Raw genomic sequence first — 13,524 nt, 5'->3', positions numbered from 1 at the left:
AATAATCATTATTTTTTTTTCTTTTTTTAATTTAAACAATATTAATTTATTATTATTACTAATCTTGTCCACTTATGCTAGATTTAAATTATGGAAGAGACAAGAGTCTAAGTGTTTGGCACTATAATTGAGGCAACTAACACTTTAATATAGTAACATAATCTTTATGGGTAAAATAAAATTTTAGAATAAAGTCTAAAACCATAATATATGCTTTTATATTGAAATCATGACATTAATTATTTTTAAAATGAACGGTATCACGGTAGAGATATGAAGTATTTTACTGTATCGATCCGACTTTTTTAACGTTTATTCAATACGCTTAAGCAAACTAGAACAGCAATTCATAACTCAAGTTTTAGCTCCGTTGAAACTAGTTTCGAAAAAAATGGTGAAAAAAGATGTCAAACTAGTCTAGCTCAAACTGAACCAGTTGAATTAGTTTGCTTGAACTAGGTCATTCCTAGCTTCAAAGACACACGATTTCCTTCGGTATTTATTGATTGTTTCAGTTTTCACCTCAAGTGAGCTCGATTTCTTTCACGATTGGCTTCAGTTCCTTTCGTTGACTATACATGAATTCAACCGAAGAACGTTTTCAAATTTTCAACCCTACAAACCAACCAGATTCCTTCAAAGCTCCAATCACAATCCACCATTTTTCATCTAAATTGAAATCATAGTTCTTTCTCGAACCAATTTTCACAATTTCTGTTCTACAGTCGGGTTTCATAAAATTATAGTTTTTCGACAATCGTTTACTCAAATTTTCTACTTTAACCCTAATTCAAGAATGATAAATAAAAGGGTTCTTCAAGAGCGCTCGGGATTAACTTAAAAGAATCTCACTATCTCGATTCGCTGCAATAGAGAACAGGAGACGACGGAACAAGCCTTGTCTATAAACTTTAGAAATAGGGGCAAAGCAGTGGAATGGATATGGAGAGGGACAACCTCGTTTTCAAGAGCGCTCGATTGCTTGACCGGTCTCGATCAAGACCCATTTATAATATAGAATGGTGTACTAAATTTCAACCGAACAACTGAGATTTGAAGGAAATGACAACACTTCTAATAAGGTCCCACACGTAATTCAATTTCAAAGAATCTAATGGTAAAAACTATACACGATAAGTTAACATTCCGATAAGTTTGACTCAATTTAATTTTTTTATTAAAAAAAATAAAAAAATATAAAGTAAATCAAATAATTCAAAAGTAAAAGTTTAATTAATTGAACGAATCTGTACAATAACACGTAGATCGAAAATATTATGTATTAACCACTTAATATTAATATTATAATTTTCACCCGTGCGATCAATATAATTTAAGAACGAACGAACGAAAAATTATAATATGAACACAAACCGATAAAGTTTTATATCACAAAGTCCACTTAAAAGCAAACAAATAAAAAGAAGCTTTTTAGTTTAGGGTTTAGGGTCTAAAGTGTGAAATAGTTTCCGATAATTGATTAATGAAAAAGACATCCACTAATAACATTTCGAATTCAACTATTTTTCTTCTAAATTCTCGTAATGTATGAAAAATTACTAAAATACCCTTATACTACTTTTACTTCTCCACTGTCCGTAATCATTATCGACCATCACCGAAATCCTCTACCGACCACCATCCACTCTTGCTATTGGCATAACTCCCACCACTACTTCCATTATCCACTGCCATCGAGCACGAGATTTAGTTGTCGTCCATCGACACCTTGTTACCGATAATCACTTTGCTAATCATCATTAGCAATCATATTATCTTATAAAATTGTGAAATTATCATTTTTAATTTTAAACCATTTTAAAAAAATATATTTTAAAGAAAATTAAATTATTTGAAGGCATCTAAACAAACGGGCCTTCTATTACTATTAATTATATTTGGGCCCCAAACCATGGGCCAGAAATAAAATATTGGGCCTTCTAGTACTATTAATTATATTTGGGCCCCAAACCATGGGCCAGAAATAAATATTGGGCCTTCTATTACTATTAATTATATTTGGGCCTCAAACCATGGGTCAGAAATAAATATTGGGCCTCTATTACTATTAATTATATTTGGGCCTCAAACCATGGGTCAGAAATAAAATTGGGCCTTATTTGGGCCCCAAACCATGGGTCAGAAATAAATATTGGGCCTTCTATTACTAATATTTGGGCCCCAAACTATGGGCCAGAAATAAATATTGGGCCTTCTATTACTAATATTTGGGCCCCAAACCATGGGCCAGAAATAAATATTGGGCCTTGAGTATAATTAAACGCAAAAGTCGTGTAAAATTATAAAATTATCAAAATAATGAACATTTTTAAGGTTTAAACTATGATTCTACTAGGGATGGTATCATTTTTATTTTAATTTTTAGTTTTAATAATCTCAAAATAATTAAATAATTTTTTTTAAAAATAATCTTAAAAACGCTTCCTTTTCATGCCTTGTCCATGTAGGACAATCTCCTTAATCTCATGCCTTCTTTCTCTCTCATGGGGGTATGAGTCATGCCTTCTCTCTCCTAGTCACCCATCACTCTATTTTTTTCCTTATAAAATATATAATTAAAACTAATAATATTTTCACAATTTTTTAAAATTTTATTTTTAATAAAATAATATTCCAAAATTAAAACTTTAATTTTTGTATTATTTAATTCATTTCTTAAAACTATAAAAAATATATATATATATAATAGAAATTATTTATTTTATTTATTTATTTATTTAAAAAATTATTCTTAGGTGCCTATATAAATAAGAGAACTTTTAAATCTTCATATGTGAGATTCCAATAAGAACTTTGAGTATTAACAATGGCTTTCACAAGCTTCTCTTGTCAACTTACGACTCCCATTTCGGTTCGGTAAGTCCAATTCTTTGACTCGTTCGTTCGTAACTCATCGTTCGTACGTTAGTTATTTGATACACGTTTTCATGCAGACGATCGAAAGACCTTCAAGCTTACGCAACCATCAACCATGTCAAACCCTACACGAAAAAGGGTTTTAGCCATGCGTCTCAATTTCCCTCCGTTTTCAAACCTTCTAAACTATTTATCGCTACCGATCACTCAATTCAACTTAGAGACGGAGTTATCACGTCGTCTTTCAATGTTAATGCTAATTCTACGGTCGTTGACGAAGATGGCCATCCAATTTCAGCTGAGGAGTCTGATCTCGACCGTCCGACCAAAGGGTTTTCGTCTATCGAGGAAGCTATCGAGGATATCAAATTGGGAAAGGTGGTAGAAGTCGTTAATGTCGTTGTCGTTGTCGAATGGAGGGCTTATTTGTGTGTTTTTGTTTATGTAGATGGTGGTGGTTATTGACGATGAAGATAGAGAAAACGAAGGAGATTTGATAATGGCGGCGGAGGCGATGACGTCGGAGGCAATGGCGTTCATCGTAAAACATGGAACAGGGATTGTCTGTGTCGGAATGAAAGGGGAAGATCTTGAGAGGTTGAAGATACCATTAATGGTGGATGACAAGCATAATGAAGAGATGCTCTCCACTGCTTTTACTATCACAGTGGTAAATACATTTTATTTGTCTCGAGCGTTTTGCAGCTTATTCTCGAACGGAGATTTATCTCGAGATGATCTTCCGTGAAAATTTTACATGTTTTTTCTCACTTATGAACTTGTAAAGGATGGAAAAAACGACACAACGACCGGAGTTTCGGCGAGCGATAGGACGGCGACGGTGATGGCATTGGCATCAAAACACTCCAAACCTTCCGATTTTAAACGGCCTGGCCATATCTTCCCCCTCCGGTGCAGAGAAGGCGGGGTTTTGAAGAGGCCAGGTCACACGGAAGCCTCCGTCGATCTTGTCGAGCTCGCCGGGTTTAACCCTGTCGGAATTCTTTGCGAGATCGTTGACGACGATGGCTCCATGGCTAGGCTCCCAAAGCTTCAGGACTTTGCTCGCCTCCATAATCTAAAAATCATCTCCATTGCAGACTTAGTCAGGTTAATTTTTATTTTACCTTCTTTAAACATTTGATTTTAATTACCATAAAAGTAAATTTAACAAATTTAACATTATTTTCAAACATAATTCACTGTAATTTTTACATTTTGTTTAAACGAATATAAAAATCATTTAAAATGTTTTTTAGAAGAAATATTTTAATTAAATCTTCCATATTTACTAAAAAAAAAAAAAATTAAAATTTTTTTTTGAGGCTGTCGCAGGTACAGGAGGAAGAGGGAGACATCAATTGAGCGGGTTGGAGCTCCGACAAGAATGCCGACAACATGGGGAACATTCAATGCCTATTGTTACAAATCCACCATAGATGGCATTGAGCATATTGCAATGGCCAAGGTAATAAAAAACCGGGACGATACCGTTCTAAACAAAATTCAAGTCGGTTTACGATTTTTTTTTTTTTTTTTTGTAGGGCGATCTTAGTGACGGAGATGACGTTTTAGTTCGGGTGCACTCAGAGTGTTTCACTGGTGACATATTTGGATCAGCCAGATGTGACTGCGGGAAGCAGCTAGCTTTAGCAATGCAACACATCGAGGCAGCAGGAAAAGGAGTGTTGGTTTATCTTCGAGGGCAAGAAGGAAGAGGCATTGGTTTAGGCAACAAGCTTCTTGCGTATAATTTACAAGATGCCGGGAGGGACACTGTTGAAGCCAACGAAGATCTAGGATTGCCAATCGATTCTAGAGATTACAGCGTCGGTGCACAAGTACGTTTCTCATAAACGACTCGTAAATCTATAAAAAGAATTTGATTCTCGAGAGTCGACGATAGCTGTTTTATGCGTTTTTTATTCTTTGAAAATGCTTTTTAATAAAGTTGGGGTAAAAGGCATATTTTGACGTTATTGAGTTTGAAACTTTGCAGATTCTAAGAGATCTTGGAGTAAGAACAATGAGGCTAATGACGAACAACCCAGCAAAATACGTAGGGCTAAAGGGATATGGATTGACAGTTTCGGGTAGAGTTCCTCTCGTAACGCCAATTACTAAGGACAACAAAAAATACCTAGAAACTAAACGAGCCAAAATGGGTCATGTTTATGGCTTGGAATTCAACGGTGGATTAAGAACCCTAATGGATGCCCATAAAAAATCCGACGCTAGTGTCTCGAGTGATGCTTTAGCTAATTAAGGGTATATCTGGAATAACTTTTCGTGTCAAAATAACGACTCATAATCGTTACAAAGTTATTCCAAACGAGTCCTATCTTCTTTGTCGCTATTCTATCTCAAGTGAAAACCCGAAAAAATTCCATATTTAACGCATTCGAGACGACTTCTCCTTATCCAACCAGCTGTGTTTTTTCTTATTTTAAGTATTTTGAGAATCTTAGACCAATCAACGTCAAAATTAGAAGACTCGATACATTATTTAAATAAAAGATAATACTTAATATATTCTTAGAATAAAACTTTTTATTGGAAGTTAATATTTTTACGGTCCGATGAAACGACATTTTCATTATATATTATAAAATTAATGAAATATTAAAAAATATAATAAATATAATATTTTTCGACCTATGAATAAATTTGTAACAATTTAATTTTTATCGAGTATTTTTTTTATTTTATTTTATAAAATTAATTTAAGTTTATAAATAAGAGGGATTCCAAAACTTTATCACTTGTGCTTGAGCTTTGGAAGAGCCATTTTCAGCCTCAATAATGGCTTTTACAAGCTTCTCTTGCCATTCGTCATCGTCCACTTCTCATCTTCGGTAAGCTCATCTCGTACTCTCGGTTAAATTTATCGTCTTGGTTGTTTTTTTGGGTAGCTCGTATTGATTATGAGTGAGCGTTAGGTTGAGTGTCGTTAGCTTTGAGCTCAAATCGACATTGAAAACTGATCTTGTTGATTTCTTTTTTTGGTTCAAAAGGGTCGGTTTTTAATTATTATGAACGTGAAAAAAGCGATTTTAACCGTTTCAAAATCACTCATTATATTTATACTTTTTATTTCGTGATTTAGAAAATGGAAAGACCTCCGAGATTTTGTGATCAAACCCTACACTCCAATATTTTTTCCCTCCGTCATCAAACTTGCTAAATTCTCGATAGTCACCAACCGTTGCGTCCAAGCTAGAGACGGGGTTGATGTCAATGCCACCGTCACAAACAATACTATCTTTGATGTTGATGACAAGCTGATTTCGATCGACGAGTCAAACCTCAATCGTTTGGTCGAAGAGTTTTCGTCCATTGAAGAAGCCGTTGAAGACATACGTCAAGGAAAGGTAGTAACGATCGTTATTGTTATTGTTATTGTTGTTGTTGTTATCATCGTCTTTCTTTGAGTTGCAGATGGTTGTGGTGGTTGACGATGAAAATTTAAACAAAGGAGGTTTGATAATGGCAGCGGAGGCGGCGACGACGGAGGCGATGGCTTTCATGGAAAAGCATGGAACCGGGATTGTTTATGTGGGGATGAAAAGGGAAGATCTTGAGAGGTTGGAAACTCCGTTAATGGTGGACATAACCGCCGGAGTTTCATCGGAAGATAGGGCGGCGACCGCGGTGGCTTTAGCATCAAGACACTTAAAACCTTCTGATTTTAAACAACCTGGCCATATCCTTCCCCTCCAATACACCGAAGGTGGCGTTCTGAAGAGGCCCGAATGCACTGAAGCCTCGGTCGATCTTGCTCGGCTCGCCGGACTCAACCCGGTTGGAATTCTCAGTGAGATCGCTATTGACGACGAACTCGGTCCCACGGCTAGGCTCTCGAAACTAGGCCAGTTTGCGAACCATCATAGCCTTAAAATCATCTCCATTGTCGACTTAATCAGGTCAAGTTTCTCGAGATAAAATATTGTAGGGTTTAGCACGAGAGAGCTGATCTTGATGGTTTCAACAGGTATAGAAGGAAGAAGGAGATATCAATTGAGCGCGTCGGAGCTCCTACAAGGATGCCCACAACATGGGGAACATTCAATGCCTATTGTTACAAATCCACCATAGATGGCATCGAACATATTGCAATGGTGATGGTAATAATACTCGTTTTTCTTTCGAACCCACGAGGACCGAAGTCTTTCTAAATAAATTTCAAGTCGTTTTATCATTCTTCGTGAAGGGCGACGTTAGTAACGGAGAAGATATTCTAGTGAGAGTGCACTCCGAATGCTTCACCGGAGACATATTCGGATCAACCAGATGCGACTGCGGAAAGCAGCTAGCTTTAGCAATGCAACAAATCAAGGCAGCTGGAAAAGGAGTGCTCGTATATCTACGAGGGCAAGAAGGAAGAGGGATTGGTTTGGGCAACAAGCTTCTCGCATACAATTTGCAAGATGCCGGGAGGGATACCGTCGAAGCCAACGAAGATCTGGGATTACCTATCGATTCTAGAGATTATAGCGTCGGTGCACAGGTACGTTTCTTATAATCGACCTGTAAAATTTACAAACGAGTATTTTGATGTTATTGAGTTTGAAACTTTACAGATTCTACGAGATCTTGGAGTAAGAACAATGAGACTAATGACGAACAATCCAGCAAAGTACATAGGGCTAAAGGGATACGGGTTGGGAGTTTCGGGCAGAGTTCCACTTGTAACGCCAATTACTAAGGACAACAAACGATACCTAGAAACTAAGAGAGCCAAAATGGGTCACGTTTATGGCTTGGAATTCAACGGTGAATTTAGAAACCCTAATGGATGCCAATAAAAAAACCGACACTAACGCTTCGAGCGATGCTTTGGCTAATTAAATTCTTCCTCGCACCCTTGAAAGCTCGATATTTGTTAAATTAAAGGCGTGTTTGAAGGTACTTTTACGAGATTAGTAGTTGTATCGATATATTTTTAAATAATTATTTTATGAGAGCAGTTTATTATTCAATCCAAACCTTCAAATTTGATGGCTTTATTTTATTATTTCTTGAATTAATAATGCATTTAACTTTTATATAAAATATTTTATTTATTTATTTATTTATTTTACCAACAGCTCAGTTTTGTCCTATTAATGTAATAATTTTGAGAAATAAGGTATTTTGAATGAAACTAAATTTTAATATAAATTTGAACGTATTAATTCATATTTAATATTTATAATAATTTATAAAAGTATTTTATGTGTAGACTAAATCAAATAAATTTATATATAAAAATACTTTTGAGGGAATATAGTGTTTTAATTTTAAACATTTTATTTAAAAAAAATTAAAATTATTTTTAAAATTATTTATAATTATTAATTTATTTAATCTTATAATATTTATCCCTTTTTTTTTTACATTTTATAATTTATTTAAATAAATAAATAAACTGAAAATTACCACGATTCCACTCCACTCATTCGATTCGGGTCTAACTTGAACCCGATAACCCGAAATGATGAAATATGGACACGTGTAATGGCAAGTGGCAAAGTGGGCCCAACCCCAGAGGAGGACTAGAAAAAGGATAAGACCCCCAAAAATGGGTCCTAGTCAACTCTGTCGCGCCACGAAATAACCTCTCAATTTCCTTTAAATAAAAAAAAAAAAAAAAAAAAAAAAAAAAAGCAAAAGAGAAAAAGTTCAAATTCATTCCCTTTGGTCCCCCCAAAAAACTCAATTTTAGAAAGATATATATATATATATATATATATATATATATATATATATATATGGAATATTATATGACATTTACTAATTTTCTTCCTTTTTTTTTTTTTACAAAATACATTTTATATTTAACATATATCTAAAAAGGCATTAACCTATTTAATTTTTTTTTAAATCACTACAAAATTAAAAGTCTAGCCCTATTAAACAGAATTTTTTTTAATAAATCACTTAAAATTATTAATTATTTAGAATTTAATCAATATGAAATTAATATTGGATGTCAGTGCCAGCATGGTCTTTTGTAATTAAAAAATCACCACGTGGCAGGATTTTTATTCCAATATCTAATATTTTATATATAAATTATTATTATTACAAAAAATAATACAAATTATTCACATTTACATAATAATAAAAATAAATATCTAAGATCTTAAGCAATAATAAATCTTTATAACAAGTTTCAAGATTAATAATTATTATCGAGTTAATAATAATCATTTACAAAATTCAAAATTTTAATATATTCGTGTTGGAATTTAGACAGTTTATTTTGTATTATTTAAAAAAATTGAGGCATAAAGTTTATTAATCCTGTTATTTCGAAGCATGGATATGATAAGGATGGTATGTTATGATCTACTAAAGTTTATTCTTATTCTTTAATATCAACTTCAATCTCATTCCCAAATCTATTTTGTTCTAAAAAAAAAAGAAAACAGCTAATTAGAATCAACAGCCATTAATTCAACCAATGTTTATCGACTCAACACAAGATTTGTTGTTGTTCTTGAGATCGTGGATGATGAGCCCTCAAAAGTTTTTTTGTTTAGATCTGGGATCTCAGTTCCATACCAAATAATTGAGTGGAAAATTGTTTGTTTATATGTGTTTTGGTTGAAGTACTAATTTATCGTTCGAAAATTCGAAAAAGGAATAAAAAATTCTGTTTGTGATTTGAATATTGGGGTTTTAAATCCCTATCATTCCATTGGCGATAGCAGTTAATCGCTTACGAGTAACCGACTTGAATACAAGTTCTTGGTTGATTCCTTGCCCGCCCCCACCAACCCTCCTTTTTCTGTTTGATTTGGCTTCCTCCTTTTTCCGCCGTATAAATAAAAACCCAAATTCTGAAATCTTCAAACCATTTCACCTGCTTAAGAGATTTCTGCGCCAATGGCTTTTAGAACCGTCTCGTTCCAATCTACGCCTCCCATTTCTCATCTTCAGTAAGCTATTCTTTGTATTCTGATTTTCGAGTGATTTTCGAGCGATTTTCTCTGTAATCGTTGAATTCTTTGCGTTTCGTATTTGATTTTTGATGCGTCATTCAATTATCGTCTTGTTTGAGAGTAATCTGTTCGAATCATATGCGGTTTTCGTTTCTGGGTTTCTCGTTTTGATGGATTTCTGCGTTTTATACCTTGATTTTGCTTCATTTTCATGATTCTGATATCCAGATCGGTTAAGATCAAGTTTGATGATGAAATTTCTCTGTTTATTTGTTTGGATCTTCCTTACTTCGAAGTCTCGTATGATCATCTGAGGCCTCTGTCTTCTTCTCTGTTAGAACAGTCGAAATTTTCGCATCGTCATAAGAACATCTCGCATTTTACTACCAATTGATTTAAGAGAAATGAAGAAATAACATCATGTTATGCATTAAATTCTTGAATCCATTTGGATTAGCTATTGTTATTGGAGTTTAACAGCCTTTTGGCACGAATTTTTGCTCTACATTCCACAAAAAACTGAATCTAGCTATTAAGTTTTACTATTGAAGCTTAAGAACATTGATTACAATTTGTTTCCAGTAGGAATTCTTTAAGTAAATGAAGTATGTTAGATGTTTTCTATGAATTTTCTCTAAACATATTGCCTGATTTTTGTATGATGTAGAAGATTCAAAGACTTGCAGTCTTTTGGTGGAATCAATCATGTTAAACCGTACGTTGCAACTAGCCTCGTTTCGGAGTTAACCTCGAGCTGTAAAGCTAGTAAACTGTTTTTAGGCACCAGGGGTTCAGTCCAACCAAGAGCTACGTTGATATCTGGTGAAGGAGGAGTTCTGTCTTCTTCCAATGGCAATGCTGTCGTTGCGAACGATGTCGTCCTTGGAAATCAGCCAGATTCAGCTTCTACTCGAAATAGTTTTCCCGTTGGTGAAGATGAATATGATTTTGATCGTCCCACCGCAGGTTTCGCTGCTGTTGCTGATGCAGTCGAAGATATTCGACAGGGAAAGGTTGTCCAATATGACATGGAGCATTTCTTTTTCTTGTTTTTTTCCTTTTCATCTTAGTAACAAGAACAGTGATGTTGCAGATGGTGCTTGTTGTTGATGATGAAGATAGAGAAAACGAGGGAGATTTGATAATGGCAGCACAAGCTGCTACTCCTGAAGCTATGGCTTTCATTGTAAAACATGGAACAGGAATTGTTTGTGTAGCCATGAAAGGTGAAGATCTGGAGAGGTTACAGATTCCGCTCATGGTGAACGAAAAGGAGAACGAGGAGAAGCTTTGTACTGCTTTTACCGTGACAGTGGTATGAATTCTTCACTTGCCATTTTCGATTATCATTCAGCTCAATATATGTAATGTGAGATCCCACGAGGGTGTGGAAATCTCTCACTAGCAAACCCGTTTTAAAAACCTTGAGGGAAAGCCCGAAAGGAAAAGCTCAAAGAGGACAATATCTGTCAGCGGTGGGCTTGAGCTGTTACAAATGGTATCAGATCTAGACACCGGGCGGCTTACCAGCGAGGACGCTGGACCCCGAGGGGGTGGATTGTGAGATCCCATTTCGGGTAGAGAGGGGAACGAAGCATTCTGTATAAGGGTGTGAAAACCTCTCTCTCTAGCATACGTGTTTTAAAACTGTGAAGTTGACGGCAATACGTAACGGGCCAAAACGGACAATACTTGTTAGCGGTGGGCTTGAGCTGTTACATGTAAACTGAGCAATATTATGAACACTATGCCACAATAATTTCTTCAGGATGCAAGAGAAGGTACAACCACGGGAGTTTCAGCTAGTGATAGGGCAACAACAGTGTTGAAACTTGCCTCAGGATATTCAAAACCTTATGATTTTAAGAGACCTGGCCATATATTTCCCCTCAAGTACAGGGAAGGTGGTGTTTTGAAGAGAGCTGGACATACCGAAGCATCTGTCGACCTTGCCATGCTTGCTGGATTAGAACCGGTCGGTATCCTTTGTGAGGTGGTTGATGAAGATGGTTCCATGGCTAGGTTACCGAAACTTCGCGAATTTGCGAAACGGGAAAACCTGAAAATCATTTCCATTGCTGATTTAGTCAGGTAAATCAATTATGTTAGCTCATGTAGTGTGGAAACCTCTCTCTAGTAGATGCGTTTTAAAACTGTGAGGCGGATGGCTATATATAATGAGTCAAAACAGACAATATATGCTAGCGGTAGGCTTGAACTGTTACAAATGGTGTCAGAGCTAGTCACGGGACGGTGTGCTGGCTAGGACACTGTACCCAAGGGGGATGGATTGTGAGATCCCACATTGGTTGGAGAGAGAAACGAAGCATTCCTTATAAAGGTGTGGAAACCTCTCCCTAGTAGATGCATTTTAAAACCGTGAGGCGGGCAAAAGCGGACAATATATACTAGCGGTGGGTTTGAGCTGTTACACTTCATATGAACACTAGTTTCTTGCTTGCATAATGATCATTATCTTCATTTCAAGTTACGACGGAACAATCAATGTTGTATCAACGTTTCCTTCTGTCATTTTTTCGTCCCCGAGTTTAGTAATCTTACAAATCAGATCTAATATATTATGATATCGACAGATATAGGAGGAAGAGAGATAGATTAGTCGAATGTGCCGGGGCTGCTGCTCGCATGCCGACTACATGGGGACCGTTTCAGGCATATTGCTACAGATCTATTTTGGATGGCATTGAGCATATTGCTATGGTTAAGGTAAGGCTAAGCTTTGTGAACCATTTGCAATTACTTGTAGCACATGATAATCCTACCCGATATTATCTGCACGGTGTGCTCGGTTAAATGGACTTTCAGCCTTGTAATGAGATCAAGGCTTGCATTGTGCAGGGTGATATCGGTGATGGACAAGATATTCTGGTGAGAGTACACTCGGAATGTCTCACTGGAGACATTTTCAGATCAGCGAGATGCGACTGTGGAAACCAGCTTGCTCTAGCAATGCAGCTGATCGAAGCTGCAGGCAGGGGTGTCTTGGTTTATCTCCGTGGTCATGAAGGACGAGGCATAGGTTTGGGCCACAAACTTCGTGCGTATAACTTGCAAGATGCCGGGCGGGACACTGTCGAAGCCAACGAGGAATTAGGACTGCCTGTGGATTCTCGAGAATATGGCATTGGTGCACAGGTACACAGATTTACGCCTTCGAACAACAAACCGACTTGGTATGATTGTACTATATCTGATCCTCCTCTTTGTTGGTTGCAGATTCTAAGAGATCTCGGAGTAAGAACAATGAAGCTAATAACAAACAACCCAACAAAGTACATAGGACTGAAGGGGTATGGGTTAGAAGTTTCAGGCAGAGTTCCTCTGATAACCCCAATTACGAAGGACAACAAGAGATACCTCGAGACGAAGCGCGCCAAAATGGGGCACATCTACAACCTCGATTTTGGTAGCAGATTTAGAAATTTGATCGACGACCATCAAACGTCGAACAGTAGTGCAGAATCGAGTGACGCTGTGGCGTAAGCAAAGCTTAAGCAATGTCGAAAACCGGGTGTTGGAAGTGAAATGAATGCTGCAGCTGCTCGCTGACCCCTATGACCAAAATGAAGCCTTACAGGGGATACTATCAGTATTGATCTAGTTTAATATGTTCACTTAATTGTTTGATTATGATATTTATGATAAGATTGAACCCTCAAAACCCATAGTATCAATTCCTATTAACTTTTCCTTTTATATA

The 13,524-nt window shown here is 36.2% G+C and overlaps 2 protein-coding genes and 1 pseudogene across 3 annotated transcripts; all 3 read left to right on the top strand.

Annotated features, from left to right (window-relative positions):
• The first annotated feature begins 2,786 nt into the window (after positions 1–2,786).
• On the top strand, positions 2,787–5,305 carry LOC111809353 (bifunctional riboflavin biosynthesis protein RIBA 1, chloroplastic-like). The gene is made up of 7 exons (XM_023695801.1): positions 2,787–2,877; positions 2,955–3,255; positions 3,326–3,547; positions 3,665–3,987; positions 4,213–4,345; positions 4,422–4,718; positions 4,877–5,305. Exons 1-7 carry the CDS (start codon positions 2,828–2,830, stop codon positions 5,141–5,143), a joined length of 1,593 nt encoding a protein of 530 aa, XP_023551569.1. The 5' UTR covers positions 2,787–2,827; the 3' UTR covers positions 5,144–5,305.
• A 308-nt stretch (positions 5,306–5,613) lies between these two features.
• LOC111781528 lies at positions 5,614–7,872 on the top strand (annotated as a pseudogene).
• Positions 7,873–9,395: 1,523 nt separating this feature from the next.
• LOC111801775 (bifunctional riboflavin biosynthesis protein RIBA 1, chloroplastic-like) lies at positions 9,396–13,524 on the top strand. 2 transcript variants are annotated; one of them, XM_023685937.1, is made up of 7 exons: positions 9,396–9,800; positions 10,474–10,816; positions 10,897–11,118; positions 11,572–11,894; positions 12,398–12,530; positions 12,663–12,959; positions 13,041–13,524. In XM_023685937.1, the coding sequence occupies exons 1-7, from the start codon at positions 9,748–9,750 to the stop codon at positions 13,305–13,307; spliced, it is 1,638 nt and encodes a 545-aa protein (XP_023541705.1). In that variant the 5' UTR covers positions 9,396–9,747; the 3' UTR covers positions 13,308–13,524. The 2 variants fall into 2 exon arrangements, with proteins under 2 accessions (XP_023541705.1, XP_023541695.1); XM_023685927.1 differs by having other exon boundaries at positions 9,493–9,800; positions 10,471–10,816.

Source organism: Cucurbita pepo, chromosome LG01, assembly GCF_002806865.2.
Source record: "Cucurbita pepo subsp. pepo cultivar mu-cu-16 chromosome LG01, ASM280686v2, whole genome shotgun sequence".
Classification (NCBI taxonomy): Eukaryota; Viridiplantae; Streptophyta; class Magnoliopsida; order Cucurbitales; family Cucurbitaceae; genus Cucurbita; species Cucurbita pepo.
The sequence above is the reverse complement of the archived record's forward strand: the minus strand, read 5'-3'. Positions and strand labels throughout refer to the sequence as shown.